Source organism: Sabethes cyaneus, chromosome 1, assembly GCF_943734655.1.
Source record: "Sabethes cyaneus chromosome 1, idSabCyanKW18_F2, whole genome shotgun sequence".
Lineage (NCBI taxonomy): Eukaryota > Metazoa > Arthropoda > Insecta > Diptera > Culicidae > Sabethes > Sabethes cyaneus.
Window position 1 is genome coordinate 153,553,503 of NC_071353.1, and position 18,727 is coordinate 153,572,229.

General features: G+C 40.8%; 1 protein-coding gene across 4 annotated transcripts in view; it reads right to left on the reverse strand.

Moving 5' to 3' along the window:
* Positions 1 to 18,129, reverse strand: part of LOC128734546 (DDB1- and CUL4-associated factor 5) — a 35,153-nt gene extending 17,024 nt beyond the window's left edge. Inside the window, exons 1-4 of one of the 4 annotated variants that reach the window (XM_053828813.1) lie at positions 18,056 to 18,129; positions 17,793 to 17,885; positions 17,674 to 17,730; positions 5,908 to 7,106 (exon numbers count right to left, since the gene is read on the reverse strand). In XM_053828813.1, coding sequence (XP_053684788.1) covers positions 5,908 to 6,127 — 220 coding nt within the window. In that variant the 5' untranslated portion in view covers positions 6,128 to 7,106; positions 17,674 to 17,730; positions 17,793 to 17,885; positions 18,056 to 18,129. The other 3 variants (XM_053828804.1, XM_053828822.1, XM_053828830.1) reach the window with 3 other exon arrangements.
* Between the last annotated feature and the right edge of the window lie 598 nt (positions 18,130 to 18,727).

The following is an 18,727-nucleotide window of genomic DNA, read 5'->3' on the forward strand; positions in this document are numbered from 1 at the left end:
CAACCATTTTGCATATGTGGGTTTTTCTGGCTCCTAAAATAAACTAAATTTTATTTTATACCATAAGCGTTTTATTACTAAATATTAAATACTTAGTTTAGAATCCCTTCAAAGGAACTAATGTTCCATTGGGAATTCTCTTTGTCTTTCTTGTTGTAGTTTTATACTCCGCATTGCGTTAATTTTTGTTAGTAAGTGTCCACTACCAGAGGGCTCTCGATATGAGCTCTTTGGTGTGTCAGGGGAGGGTTAAAAACTACAAGGTATACAGCCCTAAGGGTTGTACGAAAGGGTGACGTAGGACTATAACAGATCATTAGATCAAAGACTAATGTAAACTGCATTTTTGGCATAAGTATGTTTATAAGAATCTGTGAGTGCCATTGTTTAAGTGAATGTTTAAAAGAGAAGAGCGAAACATTCAGATTCAATTCTTCATTTAATGCAATGGTGGCCTTGAAAATACGTGGACGTGGGTTCATAAGTACAATGCCTGCAACATTTGAGACATATAAATTTCTTTTAAACATCACTTGTGTGCATCATAAAGGTTGAAATGGTAACAAATTGTCCTCCTGCCACAGGGGTGAGTAACGGGTCTCAAAGCATCATAAAATAAATAAATTCAAAATAGATTCATGCCTCCAAAAAAACCCAAACGCCAAATTTGGTGCCATTTGCTTGATTAGCTCTCGAATTATGAAGATATTTGTATTTCATTTGTACGGGACCCCCCCCCCCCTCTTAGAAGGAGAGGAGGTCTCAGTACACAGTAGAAAATTAATCCTGCCTTCTGAAACCCCCACATGCCAAATTTGGTTCCATTTGCTTGATTAGTTCTCGAGTTTTGAGGAAATTTGTGTTTCATTTGTATAGAAGCCCCCCCTCTTACACCACCCTTAAAATTTCTCTTTTAACCCCCTAAAAATTTGCTGGTCATTTTATCTATCCAACGACATATATATTGTTCAGTTTCGTTCAGTAGTTTAGTAGTTATTAGCATTTGAAATCTTTCATTCAAACGTTACACTTCTATTTTCGTTTTCACAAAGTGCTACCCAGTCCCAGTATAGTAAACAAAGACGTAGTCCTACGTCAAAAAATAAATAAATAAATAAAAACAATTTAGATAATTCGTTTTTACATGCTGAAAAAAAATTCAGCCAAAGCTGTCCGCTAGATTCTGAGATACACGTCCCGCCAGCTAAAGCAACAAGATTTTGTGGAAAACGCGTTCAAAGTTTCGTACAGCAATGGACTTCGCTTGAGGTGATTCCACAATATTTGCCGTAAGTTTTCAACGAGATCAGATATTAAAAAATCCTTTTGGCATGACATTTCAGGTGTAAGCGTCTCGAAAATGCAAAAAAATAAAATTCGATATTTCCGACTTTTCAGAGTAGGATGGCACAGTTGCTTTCATACGATAAATTCCTAGATTAACACGGTGCATCTGGTCGAGACAACGTTTCCGGAATACGGGTAGAATTACCAGTCGCTCACCAAACATGATACAGTTCTAAACGGTTGTGAGAGATTCATGCCTATCAAAGAATCGCTGTACCTCTGGATCGGTGATGGCTTTCCTGAATTATGGTTAACCATTTTGGAAGAACTGTAGACCTTACTGAATATTTGATCGGATTGTGTGAGTTGTTGCACGATTCTGAATCTAAAAGACAAAACTTTGAGACAAATCTGTGTTGCAACTGATCTGACTCATAGTTTCTCTAGTATTATGATGGCTACGACAAGGTCTTCCCAGTTGGCCTCGAGGTATGATGCTGGCCTAATAATGTATGTTCGAATCCCGAGTGGGAGAGGCTGTTAGAGTCAATAGGATCGTAGCAACTGGCCCTGCAATTGTTCTGCACTCTAACAGCTGGCTGCCTTTTGGATTTCGTGTCAAACTGTATTTTGGAAACCGAACGTAAAGCACAAGTTAAAGTAATATATACAGATTTGAAAGCAGCATTTGATCGAATTGATCACCTTGCACTGCTAACCAAAATTTTGCGCTTGGGTGCTACTCAGCGGTTTGTCACGTAGCTGAAATCATTCCTGTGTGATAGAGTTTTTTAGTTTAGTCAAGCTTGGATCGGATTTATCATCTGCATTCCTAAAAATAAAAAATAAGAAAACTTATCCAATTTAATTCTACTATGTGTATTTCATTCAATGAACTAGTTCGAAAACAGACACTGAGGAAGCCTGCAAGTCGTAGGCGAAATACGTATCTGTCATTGAATAAAATACACATAGTAGAATTAAATTGGATAAGTTTTCTTATTTTTTATTTTTAGGTTTCGTATTCTACTAAGACGCTCCAAAAACTTCAGTCATCTGCATTCGCAAACGAATCTGATGTACCGCAGGGTAGCAATCTTGGCCCACTTCTTTTTACTATATTTTTCAATGACGCAGCTCATGCCATAGACAATGGATGTCGACTTGTTTACGACGATGACGTCAACATCTACTTGACGATTCGTAGCCTAGAAGATTGTTATCGTCCGCAGCTTTTGTTAGATAAATTTACGACGTGGTGTAAACTGAATTTCATGCTTATAAGCACCGCTAAATGTGAAGTAATTACCTTTCTTTCACCGAACTCAAACGCCGATTCTCTTCGAGTATGCTATTAATGGGCAAGCGCTAAAGAGCGTGGATCACGTTAATGACCTTGGCATCATTCTTGACAGAAAGCTGACATTCGAGAGGCACCACACGGCAATCGTGTCTAAAGTGAGTAGACAACTAGGGTTCATCGCTGGAATAGGACGGGACTTCAAGGATCCTCATTGCGTGAAAGCCTTCTACTGCTGTCTTGTACGTCCGAGACTGGAAAATGTATGTGTGGTTTGAACCCCGCATCAGCTCTATTGCAATTGATTGCGGAATGAGCATGTGCAGAGAAGATTCGTTCGTTTAGCGTTGAGGAATTTACCCTGGCGAGATCCGGCCAACCTGCCCTCTTATCCGGATCGTTGCCACCTAGTTGGATTAGACACACTTGAACGACGCCACAAATTACAACAGGTCTTACTCGTGGCGAAAGTGCTTAACGGTGAAATAGACTCTCCAAAACTGCTGTCTATGATGAACTTTCGTGCATCACAACCGGACGAACTTCGGTTATTTTGAACCAACAACGTTTCGTGTGAGAATTTTTAGTAGTGTTAAACATCTCTTCGAATTTGGCGAACTAATTTATATGTTTAAAAATAGATTAGATAGAAGTAATTCATTTTAGTTGCTTCATTAAGACTTTTATGTCAGATGACGTACAATTAATAAACAAATATCGGGACGTGTATCGATGGTGAGCTACATGACTTCCATATCCTTTCACGGCCACGCTCGTTGGGTATTGCCTGAAACAACCATGCCCCGACAGAAACTGCGTCAAGTAAAAGCTGACTTGCCCATGATTCCTATTTAACCAGGTCGACAGAACCGGTAGGAGCCTGTACGTCCATCTATCGTTCTCGATCCTGGCCGAATTCTGCCGCCATTTACCCAACGATTCATCTCGCACCAGCTTCCGGATTTCTTTGCTGCCTTCTTACAAGCGTAGTTGACATGGCCGTTGATGTTAGGCCTATCATCAATCAATCGCGTTGAGGCAATTACGCACTCTGCGACAATAATTTCTACCCAATTTACGGCATTACAATTACTGACCAACAGGACTTCCGTTTTCTTTGGTTACTAGCAGCTTCGCCCAAACATCACTTATCACTTCGGTCGCTAGCATTTTCATCTCCTCCAGTGTTTCGCCCATTACCGATAATACAATGTCATCGTTGTCAATGTTAATAAAAAGATTGGATTAAAGGCGAATACGTCTAAAACAAAGTACCTGCTGGCCAGCGGAACCGAGGCTGACCGACGTCGCTTGGGCAGTAGTACGGCAATGAGTTTGAGGTAGTCGTCGAATTTGTCTACCTTGGCTCATTAGTAACGGCGGACAATGGTACCAGCCGTGAAATTCGGAGGCGTTTTATCAGCGGAAGTCATGCTTGCTATGGGCTTCACAAAAATTGCGGTCGTGTTGCTAGAATACCGCACAACTACCCTGCAAAGATGGTGTTCGCCTCAAATCCGGTAGGAACAAGACGACCAGGAGCGCAGCGAGCAAGATGGTTGGACCAGGACCAGGTTGAGAGAGATCTGGCGGATAGTACTCGGTGTCCAAGGAATTGGAGAGAGGTAGCCCACAACAAAGTTACATGGAGAAACCTTGTTCGACAGGCTTTGTCTTAGGAAGGACGGCAAGCCACTTAAGCAAGTAAGTCTTGCATGAAATTACAATGATGGATTGTAATATTCTGTTTCAATACTATGATTTCCAAGCTGATGCATTTTCAACAGCTGATCTGAACGATAAATTACAGCGAAAATGAACCAGTCAATATAAAACAATAATTAGAGAACTAAAATATTAGAATTAGACTGACAACCGGACTTAGTAATCGGTGTCCTCGGTTGACGGAGAGGGTATTCAGGGCTGCGCTGTGGTTAGCAACTGGGTGGTAAATTGGAGGATGGAGTGCGGCGCAAGCACATGCGTTACGGGTTCCATTGAGCGTAAAAATATGATGCTGAAATAGTGGAATCAATAGAACATTGCAGGGTGCAGTGGACTGGACATGTGAGCAGAATGCCTGACGAAAGAACCAACGAACATTAAAAAAACTACCGCAAGCATAATTTCGTGCCTGATGTGAGAAACACCACTACGAAGACCTGACTTGAATCCAATAAAGAAAATTATGTACATTTAGTGACATGAATGATTATAGAACAATGACGAATGCAGGCAATAACTTTCGATGCCCCCAATCGTAGTTGCCCGAACAAAACAAAGTAGGTGTCAAGCGAAAATCGATCAGCGTAGTCTTTGTAACATCTTTCCGGAAGAAAGGCAAGAACATCACAATCCGAACAAACACAAATTGTTTGTATCTTAGATTTAGGATGAACATGTTCAGTTTTTACTTGACCAAATACTGTGAAATTAATTATAACGCTCTTAATAATCATGTTTTAGCTTTAATGTACGCTGTACCGGAGGCAGCCATATTTTGCCATACCATATAAGGCCATAAGAGGCAGAATAGTACAAAAATAGCGAAATTCAGTAGTGAGAAAAAAATACTTTTTTAATTGTCATAAAAGTCATAACAGGTTTAATAGTTACGGAAATTACGCATATTTTGTACTAACTTGAAAGATTGAAATATGAAAACCACCATGAGTTAGCAATTGTGTCAATTATCCCCTTCGCAGTATTCGCGAAATTCGACAAATCCATACTACAAAATCATCCGCACAACAATTCCAAAAACGGCAATGGAAAAGAACGAAAAATGTTCGATTAAATGTCATCCACACTCTCCGTCGTATTTTTTCGATTTCATTCCGCTGCGTTCTCACTTCCATCGCAAAAAAAAATGTATATTCGTTCATTCTTTCTTTCTTTTGCTTTCCTATATTGACCTGCCGTGGTCGTCGTGTCGTGTGTCGGTTTAAGACACCAGCCCCAGTGCCAGGCAGTCACCACAAAACGGACAGAGACCTTTTACTCGGCCTTCCTTCGATCGATGGCCATTTTGTTAGATTTTCCTCACCCCGGTGCCGATGATGATGTGTTCCAAAGAGCCTGTAGCTGCAGAATCAAACATGAAAACCCCCAAACCCAAACCGAGGTTTGATTATCAAAACTTATTTAACGCATTAGCATCGATGATGCTGAAAATACATTCACCTTGCGAGACATTGGAACGTAAACATGATTGTTGACTATTAATTGAACGGAGAATGGATGGAAGGAAGGAAAGAAACAAGTCCCTGCTGTCCGTGTCTATAGGCGCTGTGTATGCTCGACAGATAAGGTCAACTCACCCGAAACCAGCAGCTCGCCCTCCTGGCTGAACTCGATTGCATTGACACAGCCGTAGTGCGAAACCAGATCCTTCTTGTAGAGGTTCTTGGCGATCCGGAGTCGCTCGTGGAACAGATTGTTGTGAAAGTTCTGAACGTTGTCCCCGAGCTGACGGCTCACCAGGTGCCCCAGTACATTGGGCTGGTGTTGCTTCGGCAGATGCCGACGATGATGGCCCATCCTATCCGAGTGTCTAGCCTAGAGCCAGCAGCAATTCCAGCGTTGAAACTTCCTCGAATTATCTAATACGTAGCAAGTTTATTGCTTACTTTTTTTTCCGTCCGTCTTTGTGCACAAACTTTAAACGAAGTGAATTTTTGTTTCTCTTCACACTGTCGCTATCACTTGCACTTATCTTTTGAAATATCAATCGCACTTTTTTCGTGAAAGAATATGCCTAATTTCTTCACTCTGCGAGACACTAATTTTATTCCCCCACACCGTTTCGACGTCCGAACAGTCTACGATTTTTTAGCTTTTTTCCGAACACTTCAACCTCACATCATCAACCATTTTTCCCCTTCCAGTTTTACACTCATCCAGATCTAGAGAAAAATCTTATTATGGCAGCTTTTTTTCGGTGACGATAACTTCTAGCAATATTCACCGTCTCTGGTTTTATCGGAAAAAAGTTTTCAAGTTTCTATGTAGGTACGCCCCACCGGAATAACTTCTTGTCATTTCCACCACCCACTCACTCACTCACTCGTCTTCGTACCAGCCGACTGACTGATCACTGGAACCTTCAAAGTATTTCTCGGACCACCATAGTGTCCGGAAAGTGTCCGTCCTGGATTCGAATCCTGGCACCGTGATTTTCACCTACCTACCTACTCCGAACCGATGAACATCGTCGTCACAACGAAAAGGAAAACACTTTTTGACATTTTTTCTTGCGTTACCATTTTTCCCCTTTCACAGTCACCAACCACATCACATCACAGTAGTCGTCGTCGTCTTTCGTCGTTTCGCTTACAGTTTTTGATTCCCCTTTTGCTGGGCACTGCGGTTACTAGTTGTTGTTGTTTCTGCTGCTGCTGCTGTTGCTGTTGTGATCTGCTGCTGCTGCTGCTGCTGCTTGCTACTTGCTGAATGAAATGGATGCCCCACACAACACAATCGCAGCAATCCGACCAAGAAGAAAAAGGTTCAGCTGAAACTGAAACAACAGCAAGAGAGAACACATCAGTATACGAGAATGAGAAAACAAAAGTTTGATTGCTTGCTACCCTACCCATTCTTGATGGGTAGAAAAATGTCAATAAATCGGAAATAGTTGTGTGGTCACTAGCTGGAGTAGTAAGTACCTGGTATTTCTGAACTGAAACTCCTACACTGCACTGGCTATAGGTACTGCACTGTAGTACTACGTGCCTATGTCTGTTGTGTACGGTTTGTGTACTGCACACGGACTACGGCCGAAGGTAGTTCATAATGAAATGGGAAAAATGCGCCGCATTTTATGGGGAAGATTTTAGCAAAAATAAGTTTTGATCGCTAATAACTCGATTATTTCTCAACCGATTTGAAAGATATTTATTGAAGTCAATTAGAAGTTTTCCTATGAATTGAACAATATAATAAAACTAATTTAATTTTGAATATTCACACAAATGCTTAAACGCTAAGCATTGCCATAATTGATCGATTAACCTACCAACCACGTGCCAGTGCCAGCACATTTTTGTGTTTCCAAGTCTGGGACGACGACCATATATACGTGCCATTTCATTCTTTTCCATTACTGAAAACCAGTGAAAGAACCTCCCCTTCCCAACAGGTCACGCACTATTTCCATTTATCTCAACCTAAACAAATTTGATGTCTAAAACGAAAAATGTGTTCGCAAAGTAACCCAACAAACACCGAAGCTGAATTAAAATGCTACTGATTTGGTCACAGCTGGTTTAACTCTGAATACAGGTAGACGCTGAATAAATTTAAGCAAAGGCCTCTGTATTCCATAAGTTATTAAGCAGCCAACGAATGCGCTGTAAATCTGCCGCTTCACATAATAGCGTTACAAGCAGATAAGGCGCATCTTCAACCTCTCCACAACCCGTCAATATTCTCAATAATTCTGCTATGCCAGCTGAATAACCCCCCAGTTGGCTTCGAGGTATGACGCTGGCCTTATAAGCCACTCGTCGTATGTTCAAATCTCGACTGGGAGAGGCCGTTAGAGTCAACAGGATCGTAGCAATTGGCGCTGCAATTGTCCTGCGCGCTAACTGGCTGGCTGCGAAGTCTGTCGAATAAAAAACAGAAGGTCAAGTTTCGATAACGGAATGTAGCAACTAGGCTTTGCTTTTTTTACTAGCTGAATCAACGATTTGTCATCTTAATAAACAGCCCTCCCACGAAACAATTTATAGCCCTCCCACGAAACAATAAAATAAAATAAAATACTTATTCAGCCGAAATTGGACAACTTATACAACCCATTTCGTTTGAGGCAGAAAAAACGCTTGTTAAGCAATTATATCGCCCTTTATATAATCTCTGTGCGCCTTGTTTCCAGCTTTACGCAAATTGGCTAATTGAAAACGCGCAAAAGCCTCTATTAAGCTCCATTGCAGCTTCGAAAGCAGCTATTAGCAAACTCGAAGATTGATAAAATCACCAAATTTACATGTTTAAGAGCTGAAAAAAGGTTTTTATTTCTAAAACTAAACCATAGTTCAGCCACCACAGGTAGGATAAATTCAGCTATAAAAGCGTTTGATCAGCCTGAAATTGTTACTTGGGTAGCTGCTTTTAAAGCTGCAATGGAGCTTAATAGTGGTTTTTGCGTGTTTTTTAATAATATGCTGTCAATTCTATTTTTAGAACGAGAAATAGTTTTGCAATGCTTTTTCAGTCGCTTAATCAACGTCTCACCAACCTTTGTGCAGCCAAAAAAAATCTATTTTTAAATTTAAAAAAGAATAGAACGCGTCATATTTATTTTGGTATAGCATCGTATGCTGTTTTAAATTTCGGATAACTTGAATTCGTATATGCAAGCTAGTTAAAAATGCATATCGTCATGTTTCGGGAATTGAACCGCCATCTTCTGAAATTAAAGTTCTGCCATTTATATTTATTCGTGACAAATACGTATTTCGCCTACGACATGCAGGCTTCATCAGTGTCTGTTTTCGAAAAATCTTGTACACTGGATCGCCTTTACGAGTTGGTTTAAGGCGATCCAAGCTGCATAAAGTAAGCACTCAAATTGTATTTGACCAAGCGATGCTTAAGCTACTTTAAGTTTTTCCAAACCAGCTTCCCTCCAAAGCTGATAAACAAGCTTAATAGCGAATTTTTCTGCTAAACAATCCGCTTCTAAACTGCCATAAACATAAGTGGCTTTATAAAACAGTAGACGCTTTCATTAGGCCTCACAGCTTTCAAACTACTTTAAAGCTGCTTAAGGGTGTTAAAATGGCTTTACAAACTAATACCAAGCTTTCATTCGGTTCACAGCACACACACCGTCAGATCATAGAGTTTCGCAATTCGACTGGCAGCAAAAATATATGTCACTTATCGACATTATCGACTGCTTCAAGTGTTAAGATATTTTCACTGTCTGTTCTGCAGATGCAGATGGAGCGGATCATACGATGAGTGCTTATGGATCAGAAGATGGCGGTTCAATTCCCGAAAGATGACGACATGCAATTTTAATTAGCTTGCCTATACGAATTCAAGTTATTCAAAATTTAAAACATAGCATACGATGCCATAGCAAATTAAATATGACGCGTTCTATTCTTTTTTAAATTTAGAATTAGATTATTTTTTGGCTGCATAAAGGTTGATAAGACGTTGATTAAGCGACTGAAAAAGCATTGCAAAACTATTTCTCGTTCTAAAAATAGAATTGACAGCATTGCGCAAATTGGTTATTTAAAAACACACAAAAGTCTCTATTAAGCTCCATTGCAGCTTTGAAAGCAGCTGCCCAAGTAACATTTTCAGGCTGATCAAACGTTTTTTAGCTGAATTTATTCAACCTGTGGCTGAACTATGGTCTAGTAATAGAAATAAAAACCTTTTTTCAGCTCTTAAACATCTAAGTCAAGCTTCGGGCTTGCTAATAGCTGCTTTGAAGCTGTAATGTAGCCTAATAGACGCTTTTACGCGTTTCTAAATGACCAATTTGCATAAAGCTGGAAACAAGGTGCAGAGAGGCGATATACCTGCTTAACAAGGGGTTTTCTGCCTCAAATAAAATAGGTTGTATAAGTTCTCCAATTTCGGCTGGATAAGTATTGTACAGTTGTTTACATAAATTTTATTCGATGCGTATTCAGCTATGGCTGAATAATTATGGCTGCCAAAATGTTTATTCAGCGCGTAAATGTTTCTTGGGAAGCCACCACTCTTTACGTTCTATTAGAAATTCTTTTAGAATTTAATCAAAATCGATGTCTTATGCGTAAGCTTGGGTGATGGAAAATAACATTTCATACATTTTACGGTTTTAGTCCTAATAATTTATCACGATACACTTAGTAAGGAATCACAGACGAGCTTGACTGAGGCTTCTATCGACTATCTTAAAATTGATTAGGGACGTTTCATCAGTTTCATTTATTTAGTCGCACCAGTTAAAGGTTGACAATTTTTTACAAATCTACAATACCACTATTGTTACGAAATAACCTTGCGAGATGCAGTGAATCGATCGTTGTATTGGCAGTCTATTAACTGAATAGCTTGTTGGATAAAGTGCATCTATTATTCAAACTATTCTGTCACATTATTCTTTTCGTTCTGATTTATGATACGTATTATACCTACTGATATACATTTCTTCTTAAATTTCCTGCGTTCCTATATTTTGGATTGCAATATTTTCAACTTTCCAACTATTTTGCTGTATTATTTCAAACGAGAATACCTAGCACTTTCAAAATTCTTAGTTGTTGTTCAAGCTACTAGCTGTGCATTATAAAACCAACCTATTAATATTAAATGGTAATTGAAGAATTGACAATTTTCTCAAATTGACAAAATAATAAGACAGCTCTACGTGAGCTGCTCGTACATCCAATGCAGGATTGGCATGCACTTTTCGCTTCGATTTTGCTCTTTTGATTACTGCACCTCAGCCAAGTAAAATTTGAAAAATTGGTGTATGCGGCATTTGTAGAATTAGTTATTATCTGCAATATTGCTCAAGAAAGTAATATTTTATCTTTTGTATTTACAGCGCTATAGGGCTGTAATGCTGAAAAGAGCGCTGTTTTCGCTACAAAAGATAAAACATAACTTTTTTCAGCAATAAGTGTAGACAATTACTTGTTCTACAAATGTACCATACACTGGGATTTTCAAATTTTGCTTGGCTGAGGCGCAGTAATAAAAAGAGCAAAATCGAAGCGAAGAGTACATGCCAAGCTTGATCCCATGTAATTGTATATGTTTAATTTTTGTTTTATGAAAATACAATTTCATTGTTAAACAATGGTTACAAATGAATTATTTAAGATATCGTTCGTCGTTAGTTATTCTGTCCCATTTCTCTGATAGAGCCCGAGAATAGTTCCGGTTCAGGTACAAGCCCCCTCTAACCTAGCGAAGAGCATTTATGACTTGTTGGACAGTCGAAAAATAGTAAAATCCCTTCTTTCGTTCAAAAGCGCTAGTTTGATCAAAACGGAGACGTTCCCAACTAAGCCCAAATTTGAAATGACGGTTTAATCGGGGCGAAGAATGGAAAACGAGTGTTATGTCTGTTTGTCTGTGTTATGGAATTAGAGGAGTCGCAAAATCACTCATTGAAAGCTGCCTCACAAACGGAACCCAGCTCGTGGTTGTTGGAGACTTTAAAAGTTCGCTGGGAACTGTGTCTACGAGTGTGCCCCAAGGTAGTAATCTGGGGCCAATATGGTTCCTGGTATCCATCAACGAACTAGCCAAGCTGAGCCTCCGTGGAAAATTGCGTCTCTTTACCGATGATACATCTGTTTTTTACAAAGGAAATGATTGTAGGTACTACAATACAACTCGATATCAAGCAAGATCTTCTGCTTCTCAATGAATTCTTTGCAAACAACATGCTGTCGATTAATCTATGGAACGCCCACGTCGAACCCTTGTGTGGGCTTTTCAGGAAGGTTTCCTCCTTCTTGCCCATAACCACGCTCAAAACACTATATTTTTAACTGATTGACTCCCGACTCCAATATTTGGTTGCCAATTAAGGGCATACCTGTAAGTCATCATTACGAGAACTCCAGGTGATACAACACAGATGCCTAAAAGTTGTTTACAGAAAACCTAAACCTATTATGTACCCTAGACGACTGCTATACCAGTTAAATCCTGATGATCCGAGCGCTGCAACAGTTCCAAATGTTGGGTTACTTGCGGAATACCCTTACTGATTCCTCTTCGGTATCGGTACCGAGTAGAATGCACGAAAATCGCTCCAGTAGACAAATTGGTCACCATTAGCTGCCAAGAGTTAACAATGAGATAGGCCGCGAAAAAATTACTATGTCAGTAACAAGGTTTCAACTGCTTATACTCAATAACATTGATCTTATTCCTTCACTTACTTGGCTTGCCATCCCAAGACAAAACCTCATGAACAAAGTTTTTTCAATTTACTCGGTTGTGGACTACCACTCTCCAATTCCTTGGACAGCGCGTGCTCTTCGCCACCTGATCTAACCATGTGCCTTGCTGTACCGCTGGCCATCTTTGCAGGGTAGTTGTCCGGCATTCTTGCAACATGCCCTACCCATCGTATTCGTCCAGCTTTAGCCACCTTTTCGATACTGGATTCGCCATAGAGCCGTGCGAGTTCATGGTTCATCCTCCGCTTGTACGCCGCTTTCATGCCCGTAGAGAACAATCGGTCTAATAAGCGTCTTGTACAGGGTGCACTTTGTACGGAGACTTAGCCTGCTCGACCGCAATTGTTTGTGAAGTTCATAGTAAGCACAACTTCCGCTGATAATACGCCTCCGAATCTCACGGCCGTTACCAGTGAGCCAAAATAGATATACCCCAAACTCACGCCGTCATCATATACGACTCCCAAAGCGGCGTCGGTCGGCCTCGGTTCCGCTGGCCAGCATGTACTTTGTTTTAGACGTATTTGCCTTTAACCCAATCTTTTCTGCTTCGCGTTTTAGCCTAGTGTACTGTTTAGCCACCGCCACAGATGTTCTGCCGATAATATCCATTTCATCGGCAAAGAAGACGAATTGGCTAGATTTGTTGAAGATCGTGCCCGTGTGTCGATATCCGCTCGGTTCATAGCACCTTGTAGCGTGAGAGACCATCGCCTTGACGAAGCCCTCTGTGTAATTCGAATGAACTTGAGAATCTACCCGAAATCCGAACACAGTACTGTGTACGATTCATTGTAGATTAAATCAGTCTCCGCTATTCTATATTTCGAACGGATTGGTCTTTCGAACTAAAGTTTTTTCGAACGAAATTTTCGCCAGCAAAATCAAATGGGCAAAACATCTCGTTCGATCGAAACGAAATAAAGATTCGTTCGAAATACAGAATAAATACAGGGGTGAGTTTGATGGGCATCCTGGGAAAGCTCAAAGCTGATCTCGTCCATAATTTTCCATAGCGCTTTCCGGTTGATGGTATCATGTGCGGCTTTGAAGTCAACAAACAAATGGTGCGTGGGAACTCTGTTGAATACAGCCCTTTAGGAGGATCTGCCGAGGTGTAAATATTTGATACATTGCAGACCGACCTTCGACGGAGCCGGCTTGAAGTTCCCACAAATTCTCCAGCAATTGGTGATAGTCGACGGAAAATGATTTGGAACAGCACTTTATATGCGCGATTGAGAACGGTGATCGCTCGATAGTTCACAGTCCAACTTGCCGCCAACTTTCCACTCCTCCAGTAGCTGCTCCGTGTCACAAATTATAACAATTAGCCGGTACATACAAACGGCCAGCTTGTATGGTACCATTTTAATAACCTCCACTCCGATGCCATCTTTCCCAGCTGACTTGTTCTTGTCACCATGGTTCTCCGCTTGGGCGCCATCCAAGTGTTTAACGAAGTGCTGCTTCCACCTTTCAGTCACCTCACGATCGTCCGTCAAAACAGTGCCATTCTTATCCCGAAACATTTCAGCTCGTGGCACAAAGCTTTTGCGGAATCCGTTCAGTTCCTGATAGAACTTTCGCGTCATCTCGTGAGAACGATGCAGCCGCTCTAACTCTGAACATTCCTGCTCTTACTGGTAGCACTTTACTGGTAGCGCTCGCTACCGAATGTTATTCCATAATCAGGCAGCGTTCTGAGACAAGGTTAGCGCTTCGATAGGATCTAACGTCAATGATGCCTGAGAAGTGCCGACAGTCGATCAAAACGTGGTCTATCTGTAATTCTGTCCGATTTGGTGACCTCCAGGTGTGCCTGTGTCTATGGACATTTGGGCATTGCATAGCAATCTATGCCAGAAGAAGGTACTACAAACGGTCATGTTCTTGGAAGCTGCAAAGTCGACTAGTCTTAGGCCCATTTCGTTGGTCAGGGGGTTTGCGCTGAACCCTCTAATCACCGGTTTGTGTTCCTCCTCCTAGCCAACCAAAGCGTTGAAATCCCCGGTGACGATCTTGATCATGTATTGGGCAGCGGTCGTATTCACGCTCCAACTGCGCGTACAATTCCTCCTTGTCATCATCGGTAGTTCTGAGGTGAGGGTTGTGGCACGTTGCTGATGCTTATGTTGAAGAACCGACTCTTGATCCTCAACCTGCACATTCGAGCATTGATTGGTCAATCACAAGTTTCCGCATCTCGCCCTGTACCCAGCATCCAGCTCGAGTGAGTTGCCGCAGCTCTGGTAGATGGTATATCCATCTCTGAACGTTCGGGCAGTTCCATGTCCCGAGTTTCCAATCCATAGTCTTTTTTCGTCCCATGGGTCTATTCCGATTGTTCCAGTCCGAATTTCTTTGTTCCTCAATTACTGCTTAATAGTTTTTCGTTGTGGCAGCTTGCAAGGCCTGCGACATCAACCCCTGTTTCGCCAGAGGATTAACGAAGCTCGAAAGAACTCTCGTTCCCGGTCACCATACGACCTTGGCTTCCACCAGAATTGGTTACCCGATCTCTACCAAAGTTACTCGTATCCCGGCTGGTACCACGAGGTGGTAGGGATAGCAATTGTTGGAAAATGCGGCTGTGAACCACTGTACGCTCTATTTCATGCCTACATGCCTCATGGCTGACACGACGATGTAGACGCCCGACAATCCGCCAGAAATTCTCACACAGCATTGAATTTCATCCACCATATCCATGGTAAGTTTTGTCAGCTTTCGGGAAAAGCCGTTTTCGTTCAGAAATTTCCAATAGCTCTCATCGCTACCCGCTTTACACGATCATATGCAGCTTTGAAATCAAACTACAGGTGGGGCTCGGAATTTGTGGCAATTCTGGAGGGTCTACCGCAGGCTAAAGATTGGGTCCGTTGTAGAGAGACCCTCCATGAAAGCAGCCTGATAGCTTCCCACAAATTTATTGGCTATTGGCGACAGTCGATGGAAGATGACTTGGGAAAGTACTTTAGGATAGTGATCGCTCAGCAGTTATCACCTTTCTTGGTAATCGAGTAGCCAACCCCGTCTTTCTGCTCCTCTGGTACTGGTTCCGTATCCCAAATCTTAAAAATCAATTGAGTTGAACAGCTGTTCCACTTGTCTGCTTCTTCTTCTTGTCAAGGGTCATCTTTCTGCCTCCGCTTCTGCATCACATTCCGACGGGTGACATGTACACAGTATTAGTACCGGCGCTGCGTTCTCCTCTTACAATATCTCCTGGGGCTCCTCGTCAAAACCCATTTATTAAGTCCAATTCGGTACCACACGCATTAAGACGTTCTCCGCTGCGCTGTTCATGGCTGTTTTAACTGCTTTCCATTAAAAATTTAATTTTAATTTTTGATATTTAAATATTTACTCTTTGCCCACAATTTCTATTCTAATTCTTCAATCTATACTCCTTGCCCTTTATTTTTATTCAACGTGTACTTCTGAATTTTTGCTCTTTAATTGACACTATTCGATTTTTTCGGAAAGGGAGTAAACATATCAGTAATTGAAGTAGTGTGAAGGGCGTGAGAGGTGTAAAGACTGCACTACACCGGAAACGACCCCATGTAACTGGGAAATTTCGAAACACAGGCCAACAATGTATTGAGTTCTATGGCAACCGGTCATGTGTGAGACCTTTACATCACCGTCGCACCCTTCCTATCAGATAGTGTTACCACTCTTCACACAATATTGTATTTTGTGTGGCCGCTCTTCAATTTATACGGGCAATTTTGCCCGTCAATTTTTACTCTTCAAGATTATTACTATTTAATTGTTGTTCTTCAAATCTTACCCCCTTTTTTTGTATGGGCTTATCACTTTGACCACAACATTATTGATCTATTGTAATGTTGCCCGGGTGTATGCTGTATTCTGCACTGCATTTCTGTGCTTTATCGTTATTGAGTAAACGATAAGCTTATATTTCTTTTTATGCGTGCTTATGTGTTGAGGGTTTTACCCATGCTTCGATGCATGTCCTACTATACCAAACCTGTTTCGCCTCGTTATAGTTAGCACTGGTGAGTCCTCCTGAGGTTCAAATTAGGTCCTCATACCAGTATACTAACCATAAAAAGCGTCTTCGGGATAATGTAGAACTCAGCATGAAGGAAGAGTGATGAGGGGCCAGAGAATAAACCCATGCTAAAGTCACTTTGACTGTCGAACCTGCAGCCCTGAAGGATAGTCACGTTTTACGTTCTTCAGAACACCACATGCGTTTGGGTTGATATAAAAAAGTCACTGTTTGTCAGAAATAGAAACAAATAAAATCGTACAAGTGTCCACCCAGAACTGGGAAGCAAAAACACGTGCTCTCACACGCGACTCGCAGGCTCATCAATTTTGACAAAGCTTGGCGTTTATGAAATTTTCCAATAGTAAATTTGGAATAATAAATAGTCTTTATTGTTTTGTTTAATTCGTAAAAAGAATTCTGACCAACTGATATAAATATCTTTCGAAATGGTTGAGAAATGACCAATTTTTGCACTTAAAACCTTTCATTTTTTTGTGACGTTCGCAGTTTTAGATTTTTTGAAGGTTTACACGAAGGAAGCAAAGCAAACTGTTTCATTCGTACGGCCTACTACTGACTTGTTATTCCGGTTAATATGTTTCTCAGACTTCGGAAACCTGTCGCAACCATTCTGTGAAATAAAAATGAAATGTCACTTTTTCTTCCCCACTCAATGCACCGTTCCCTTCCATTTCACACTCGCAACCATTAATTCACACAGAGTTTACACATTCAAACACCCAAACTTCACTGTCACACCAGCAGATAGGTAGCTGCCTACGTCGACATCGACTACTGAATCGATTAGATCAGCATATACCTACGATAAGCAGAATAAATTTATGCTATGCCCATAGAACTCTCGACTCGATTAACTCAAAGAAATTCTAAAAATATCCATCTTATTTAAATATCTCATCGAAAAAGAGAAATATTCGTCCTTATAGAACGCATTCAACTTAAATTTACAATTCAACTGGTAGCATATTAGGTACCAATTATTACCTAAGGGAGTACTTACTATCCCAAAGCTTAATCTACAGAGGCACTTTTATGCACGGCAATTATGTTAGTAATCCAAAATTAACGTTTTCATTATAGGTACTTAATCTAAACGCACTTACCAGTTTTTCACTGCCAATTATGATAAAGCTTTACGTCTATTATCAACCAACCTGAACCTGTAGGTACGAAAAAATTATGGTAAAAAATATGATCGGTGTTTACTGCAAAAATTACACACTTCAACTGCACCCAAAGCTGATGTATAGTTGTGTGAGACGACGGGACGGGACAGTCATCATCAGTGGCATAGAGCCGAAACGAGTCGCCACAACTGGATCGAGAAAAAGCACAAAAGGTAAATCAAGATTAAAATTGTACACAACATTGTGTACAACTCGCAGCATAATGTAAACAAATCATTGAGATAATTATTATTGATAAAGCGCCTCATCATTAGTGTTCAATGAAACACCAACACCGGACGAACGGTTCGCTAATCACCTGTATCACACCGCACGCCAACACTATACTTTACAACACTATCAATCCGAGCAAAAAAAAATGTCGTTTACTACTTTCCGTTTCCTTCTCGAGATGTAAACACATCCAGTCGCAGTCAGTCAGTGTACACTTTCGGCTTTATAATACGCAGTTGACAGCTTCCACTAACAACATCCAACCAACACAACGTTCGAGACGGTACGTTCGTATACCAATACTGCGGAGGACGCTTTTAGCGTATACGAAGTAATGGTATCGAGCCTGCGCACACACTCTCGTCTCAGCTGTGGTTGTTTCGCTACCAAGCACCGATCAGCTGTTTTCGACATTCAAACTCACGCATACCAACGGGCCGGTTGATACACGCCCGGTGGGTTCAGCGGGTTTGTTTACTTGACGTAATCGCAATTTCGATCGGAAATGCTAACGGAAATTACCTTATCAGTATGATCATGTTCGAATTTTTTTTGTAAATGGTGAGTCCTTATTTGTTTTCATGAGTTCAAAAATCTATCTCCGCTGTAAACCACTAGGCGAAATAGTATTAACTTTTGATCAAAAAAATTAACTTTCTATATGAGTAAATATTTTACAAAGGCGAGAAAAAAGACACTAATTGACATTGATATTGTGGCCAATACAAAGAAATTGATATTAAGGACAATATCGTCA